Raw genomic sequence first — 7,727 nt, 5'->3', positions numbered from 1 at the left:
CTTCTTTGTCTTTCGCTTCTCTTCTATTTACAGCTATTTGTAAGGCCTCCTCAGACAACCATTTTGCCTTTTTTCATTTATTTTTCTTGGGGATGGTCTTGATCCCTGTCTCCTGTACAATGTCACGAGCCTCCATCCATAGTTCTTCAAGCACTCTATCAGATCTAGTCCCTTAAATCTATTTCTCACTTCCACTGTATAATCATAAGGGATTTGATTTAGGTCTTACCTGAATGGTCTAGTGGTTTTCTGCACTTTCTTCAATTTCAGTCTGAATTTGTCAATATGGAGTTCATGGTCTGTGCCACAGTCAGCTCCTGGTCTTGTTTTCACTGACTGTATAGAACTTCTCTATCTTTGGCTGCAGAGAATGTAATCAATTTGATTTAGGTATTGATCATCTGGTGATGTCCACGTGTAGAGTCTTTTCTTGTGTTGTTGGAAGAGGGTGTTTACTATGACCACAGCATTCTCTTGGCAAAACTCTATTACCCTTTGCCCCGCTTCCCTCTGTACTCTAAGGTCAAGTTTGCCTGTTACTGCAGGTGTTTCTTGACTTCCTACATTTGCATTCCAGTCCCTTATAATGAAAAGGACATCTTTTTTGGGTGTTAGTTCTAGAAGGTCTTGTAGGTTTTCATAGAACCGTTCAATTTCAGCTTCTTCGCATTAGTGGCTGGGGAATAGACCTGGATTACTGTGATATTCCTTGGATACTGTGGGCTTCCCTGGTGGCTCAGAGGTTAAAGCGTCTGCCTGCAATGTGGGAGACCCGGGTTCGATCGGGAAAATCCAGGAAAACCCCTTGGACAAGGAAATTGCAACCCACTCCAGTATTCTTGCCTGGAGAATCCCATGGAGAGAGGAGCCTGGTGGGCTACAGTCCACGGGGTCACAAAGAGTCGGACACAACTGAGTGACTTCACTCACTTCACTGTGATATTCAATGGTTTGCCTTGTAGACGAGCAGAGATCATTCTGTCATTTTTGAGATTACACCCAAGTACTGCATTTTGGACTCTTTTGTTGAATATGATGGCTACTCCATTTCTTCTAAGGAATTCTTGCCCACAGTAGTAGATATAATGGTCATCTGAGTTAAATTCACCCATTCCAGTCCATTTTAGTTCGCTGATTCCTAAAATGTCAACATTCACTCTTGCCATCTCCTGTTTGACCACTTCCAATTTGCCTTTATTCATGGACCTAACATTCCAGCTTCCTATGTAACGTTGCTCTTTACAGCATTGGACTTTACTTCCATCATTTTCCTTAGGTACAGAGAAAATGTCCTGAAGGCTAGCCTTGCCTCTGGATATTTCATCTCCAGACTGCTTTCTTTCCCAACTGGAGAAAGTATCTCATCACATCGACTATTCACTTGGCAAATATTTATTGAATGTCTGGAAGTGCTGGATACTGGGTCCCTACCCTCTTGGAGTTCTCCAGACTCATCAGGGAGACTGGGTGGGCAAATGCTTCACATTTTAACACACAAAGGCATGTAAAAGGTGAAGGCACTCACTGTCCTCATTTCTAAAATAAGGTCAGTAATAGGAACTATGTTATAAGGCTGTGCCAAGGATTAACTGGGAAAACATGCATGTCAATTGATGACTACAGTGGCTGGCAAGTGTTTTGGTTGTTATTTCCTAGGGTGACAAATATCTGTGCTAAAAGAGGTGGACAAGATCGGAGATGAGCAATAGGAGTTTTAAAAAATGAGTAGGTGTTTGTGAAGTAGAAACATCAGAGGATGAATGTTCCAGGCAAATGGAGCTGTGTGCGAAGACACAAAAGTAGTAAGTATCTGGAAAATGGATTTGGCATGTTGGAGGATAGAGTACATAGGGAGAAATGGAAAATGGTGGTAAACTACTGGGGGGCAGGCAAGGCTCCAGAGAGGAGGTGACATTTGGACTGGGTCTTGAAGGATGAGTAGGAGTTTGCCAGGCAAAGAAGAAGAAAGAATATACTTGTGGGGAACACATACACAAAGGCACAAAGTTGTATATGAACTATATGGAAGACTGCATGCTATGGCCAGGGCTCTGCATTCAAGGACTTCTCTCCTCTGCTTAGAGGATTCAGAGATATCAGACCTTGTTTGGCAGATTGGTGGGATGGGCCCCCTGAAGTCAGTTTGCATGAGGGATTCACTCATGCAAAAAAAGCAGTGCATGTGCACGAAAGGAAAGAGGGATGAGGGGAACAGACTCACATCTGTCTTACAGGTTTATACAGGCAGACCTCAGAGACATTGCAGGTTTGGTTCCAGACTACCGCAATAAAGCAAATATGCCATTAAAGCAAAGCACACAATTTTTTTTTGGTTTGAGTACACATAAAAGTTATGTTTACACTCTAATGTATTCTCTGAAGTGTGCAACAGCATTATGTCTAAAAAAACAATGTGAATACCTTAATTTTAAAAAAGGCCTTATTGGTAAAAACGTCTAACGACCATCTGAGCCTTTGGTGAGTTGTAACCATTTTACAATGGGCTTCCCTGGTGGCACACTGGTAAAGAATCCACCTGCCTGTGCAGGTGACACAGGAGATGTGGGTTCCATCCCTGGGTCAGGAAGATCCCCCTAGAGAAAGAAATGGCAACCCACTTCAGTATTCTTGCCTGGGAAATCTCATGGACAGAAAAGCCTGACAGGCTATAGTGCACAGGGTCGCAAAAGATTCAGACACGACTGAGCACGCACACACGCAATCTTCTTACAATAGTAACATCAAAGATCACTGACCACAGATCACAATCACAAATATAAGAATAATGAAACAGCTTGAAATATCATGACAATTACCAAAATGTGACTCAAAGACAAAGCATGAACAAATGCTGTTGGAAAAATGGCACTGAGAGACATTCTTGAGACAGGGTGGCCACAAACCTTTAATTTATAACGTATGCCATAGCCTTGGAGCATGATAGAATGAGGGTGTCTGTATTCAGCAGAACCTCTCCATATTGGCAACTGAGCCCTGAGGACAGCTCAAAGTGTAAACTAAAGGGCTTGTTAAAGGCTTGTTTCCTGAAAAACTCTAGGAGACTCAAGCACAAGCAGACTGTGCTTTGGTCCACACAATACATACGCACCAAACTGTGTAAACTGTTTTCGTGTAAGGTGACAAGGTATAACAGTTCAGGGGAAGGGAGGAGGGCCTTCTCTCCACTTGTGCACAGGATACCTTGGCACTGTAGAACACTGAGGGCTCCAGAACACCACCAATACGGTGGCATCTCTAGGCCAGCACAAGGCACGCCCACCTGTAATGTCACAGCTGGTGGCCATGGTGACTATCAGGACAGATGTGCTGATGGAGGCAGTAGACAGCCATCTTTTTTCCAGCAGTGCCCTTCGCAGAGGAGTGCCAAAGCCAGGAAAAACTAAAAGGGTAGGTAATGTGGTGGCAGGCAGGACTTGTCCTTGAACCCATATGAGAGGATCTTAGGAGATTCCTGGGACTCCCTTGGAGGAGGGGAGTAAAAACTATAGGAAGGAAAAGACCCTGCAAGAGGAAGATAAGGGCAAAAGGCAATAAACATGGGCTATATTTAGGGGATCAAATGGGTAGGACTTGGTGAAATTTGGATGTGGGTTATCAGGGAAATGATAGCACGCCAGGTGGAGCCAAGGTGTCTGGTTTGTGGTTCCCCCAATGGAGGTATTTATTGCGATTTACAGCCCATCATTCCAGAAGAAAGTATGTCAGGTATAAAGTGGGACCAAGCTAAGAGAGATGATGGGAACTAGGTGTAGCTAATTCACAGTAAGGGGTTGGCAACCAAAGGCCAAAAATTTGTCTGGGTTGTGGGCAAGGGCTCTGTGTGGGGGTGTGGCTTCTTAGGCAACTCAAACAGCAAGTTAACCTGACTTGCCCATCACTTTCCATCTTTTCTTCTCTATAGGATCCCTCCCTTCAGTATTCAGACATGGCCAAACATTTCCCATGTTTAAGACAAAAATTTTCCCTTGACCTCATATCTTTCTTCTGCTACTTCCTTTAGCTTCTGATGGCTCAGTGACTAAAAAAAAAAAAAAAAAATCTGCCTGCAACGCAGAAGACACAGGTTCAATCCCTGTGTCAGGAAGATCCTCTGGAGGATGGCATGGCAACCCACTCCAGTATTCTTGCCTGGAAAATCCGACGGACTGAGGAGCCTGGCTGGCTACTGCCCATAGGGTTGGAAAGAGTCAGACATAACTGAGCGACTAAAGACAGCATACAAAGGGTTGCCTCAAGCTGCTGCCTCCAATAGCTCATCTCCCTACTCACTTCTGGCCTCTGCTCCTATCACTTCCCCAGTATTTCACCACCACTGACCTCTGTGTTGCTAACATCAATGTGTCCTTTTCTGTTGCTGTTGTTCAGTCACTAAGTCATGTCCAACTCTTTTCGACCCCATGGACTGCAGCACACCAGGCTCCTCTGTCCTCCACGATCTCCTGGAGTTTACTCAAATTCATGTCCATTGATGCTATCTAATCATGTCACACATAGCCTTTTTAAGGGGCTTCCCCAATAGATCAGAGGGTAAAGAATCTGTCTGCAGTGCAGGAGACACAGGAGATGAGGGTTCAATCCCTGGGTTGGGAAGATCCTCTGGAGAAGGAAATGGCAACCTACTCAAGTGTTCTTGCCTGGAAAATTTCAAGGACAGAAGAGCTTGGTAGGCTATAGCCCAAAGAGTTGCAAAGAGTCAGACAGAGCTGAGCAACTAAGCACAGTCTCCTTTTCTGACCTTACATAATTTGACATTGCAGATCTCTTGTATCTTGACTTCTGTGATAGAACTAATTTAGCTGGTATAAGAGTTTGAGGGAATTTAGTCTGGATCGAAATATGTGACAATACTTTTCCTTTGTTCCCTATGCAAATTTGCCACCTAGCAGCAGACCAAAATTGAGGCCCTCTTGAAACTCATGTCAATGGCCTTCTGTCCCCAGGCTCTTAAATGTCTTGGCCTAAATAGAAGCCATAAATCAATGGCCATTTTCAGTGCCATGCCATTTTTGAACATTCATGGCCATGAGTAAATGTTCACTCTGCACCAGACACTAGTTTAATCACCTAACATGAACTGACAGAATTAAATTTGACTGCAAGATTGCAAGCAAAGGTCGACGGTACCACTATCATCCCCATTTTATAACTGGGGTGACTGATACAGCTGCTAAGTGTGGAACTGGTATTAAAAACTCAGGTCATCTGACTGCAAAGTTCTCACTCCTAACCATGAGGCTATAGTGTGAGAGGGGTGTCAGGCTGAGTGTGCAAAAGCCAGGCCCTCATTACCGGTTACCCAGCCCAAGGTCCGTGCTGCCCAGAGTCAATCACTCACATGACATTCCTGCACAGGATTTTTCCAAATGAACATTTTATTAATTTAAAAATCCAGAAATACAGTGACTACATAAATAAGTACCCTATTTAGGTACATGTCCTGTGAGAAGAGTGAAAGGGTAATACTGTTATGTTATTCTTACTTGTTTACATGAGTTAACTAGAAAATGGCTACAGCTGCTAAGTGGTACTTATGGGCTTTGCTTATTCCAAGTGTTTATGGTACAAATAAATACACAAGAAGAACCACATCCATTCCTCTCTACTAAGTACAGGCGGCTCGGCCTCTTTTCTCTCTGCGACACCGAACATTGGAGGGTTTCTACGTTGGCCTTGCCCAGCACCCCAGCTCCTGCTTCACACTGCGCCTGGCCAAGGTGTGTCCCGGCGCCTGCGGGCAAGAGTCTATCTAGGGAAGCTCCCTGGGTGTTCCTTTTAGGTTGAGCTTTCAGAGAACACCTGGGTGGGAAGGTTTTGGGGCTGAGTCATCAGAAGAGGAATCACCACTGCCTCAGGATCCAATGACTTGGTTCCACACTATGGAAATACTGCCACCTCTGGGTGGGAGACAGCAGCTGTTTAATGTTCAACCCCCACACCCCCACCACTAATACTCTGGATGTCCTCCTTCCTTCCCCTCCCCTTCTCGAGAACAATGTGTCTGAGAGGCTGGTCCCCTGAAGGCCTGGCCACCAGGCCTCTGTGTCTCTTTGATGAGAACAGACTCCTTTATGCCAGGTTGCCATAAAGACCGGACCTTTTACATTTTTCCCTATTGGTGTCAAATAACAAAAAAATGTTCATCTTACCTATGGTCACAGAGTAGGAAAAATGGGATTTCTCGGTCCTTAATATTTAAGTATTCACTAGAGTTCATCCAGGCACCCCCTGAGGAGATAAATCTAGAGAGCAGGTTTGAGATTCCTGCTGTGGAGAATTTATTGTTATCCCTCAGAATGGATCACTTGGGCTCTGGTATTAGGCTTCAAAGAGACATTTTTGGAGCAGTCCTCATTGGGATCCATGATTCAGATTCATGGTTGGTGCATGAGAGGAGAATGGTAGGAAAGCTTAGGATAAGGATTGTTATCAGAATCCCCATTTCCCCCAGTGAGCGATAATTCTCCTAACTGAAGCTTGGGAGGATGGAGTCCCTTTGCCAAGTAAAAACCAACTCCTGTAATTGGAGAAGAGAAACTGCCCTTTTAAGAAGCTTCTAGAATTTCATCATTTAACTAAAATTTTTGGACTAGAGAACTATGACTTCAGGACAATAAGTGAGGATTGAGCTGTTAATTGGTAAGTTTTGTTGACTTGAAAACACATGGCTGACCTTGCTGACTTCTAGCAACTCTTTTCTTAAATAATTATTTTCTTTTATGTAGACTCACTTTCTAAAAGTTTTACTCAATTCTAACTTCTTTTTTTTTTCAATTCTAACTTCTTTATGGAGGTTTAGGGAGAAAAGAGAAGTGGTGTCATAAGGTAAAAGTTCTTTTCCACCTCAAAGTGAAGGCAGCCATGAAATAGTGTTCTTATTCTTTCCCAGAATCAGTGCCATCAACAACCACATCATCGACCCAAGGGCAGGGCCTTCTGCTCACAACTCCTTATTTAGCCTCCTGGGTGCCAACTGCCTCCAAGTTACTTGGGAGTCAGGCAAGGGAAAGAAGGGGAGAGTCTACACTAGTCTTGCCTCAGAATGAAGGCTGTAGTTCAGTATGTGTGTATGTGCACACACGTGTATGTGTACCTGTGTGTGTGTGTGACTATGGGAAGTTTTTTTTAAACACAAGACATTCTAAATTTTAAAGAGAAGAATTTCATACTAATATTTTCTCTGTACTAAAGAACTCCTACTAAGCAATTCCCTTCTCTTTCTTTCACTGGAATAACTTTCTAGATAGAAACCCAGGGGTTTTGTTTACTCTTTAACCTGTAAAGAAATGTGATTCTCCCAGACACTAGAGCAGTGTTGTGGCGTCCTAGCCCTCTTCCTCCCACAGAGAATTCAAAACTCTTTTAGTCTCTTTGGAGGAGATGTTTAAGGGCTGACATACCACTCCAATAAAGGAGCAAGTTATGCTGTGCACGGCGTGAATAATTGACTGCATTTGAGTTTGGGGTTTTAGGACACTGTTGACTTAAGCAAAGTAAGCCTGCAGTCCAGCTGCAGCTTGAGTTTTCTTGCTTTACTCTATCCAATACTGTCTGTCTTGTCTAACAGTGGCCCTTTTCAGACCTTTCCAGGTACAAAACTTTGACCAAATCTTCAAGCTCTGTTCGGCACACACGACTTGAACACATCTGGCTGATCTGGGCTTCTCCTTCAGTGAAGATCTTCCACTGGCCTAAAAGGCAAACACAAA

At 43.8% G+C, this 7,727-nt stretch overlaps 1 protein-coding gene across 8 annotated transcripts in view; it reads right to left on the bottom strand.

The window, feature by feature from the left end:
* Window positions 1-5,375: 5,375 nt before the first annotated feature.
* Window positions 5,376-7,727, bottom strand: part of CHRDL1 (chordin like 1) — a 127,414-nt gene continuing 125,062 nt past the window's right edge. For all 8 annotated transcript variants that reach the window (XM_043459123.1, XM_043459120.1, XM_043459121.1 and 5 more), the window contains one exon: window positions 5,376-7,709. In XM_043459123.1, the coding sequence (XP_043315058.1) occupies window positions 7,579-7,709 (131 nt within the window). In that variant the 3' untranslated portion in view covers window positions 5,376-7,578. The remainder of the gene's footprint in view (window positions 7,710-7,727) is intronic.

This window comes from Cervus canadensis, chromosome X (assembly GCF_019320065.1).
Source record: "Cervus canadensis isolate Bull #8, Minnesota chromosome X, ASM1932006v1, whole genome shotgun sequence".
NCBI lineage: Eukaryota > Metazoa > Chordata > Mammalia > Artiodactyla > Cervidae > Cervus > Cervus canadensis.
This window is presented reverse-complemented; position numbering and strand designations above follow the sequence as displayed.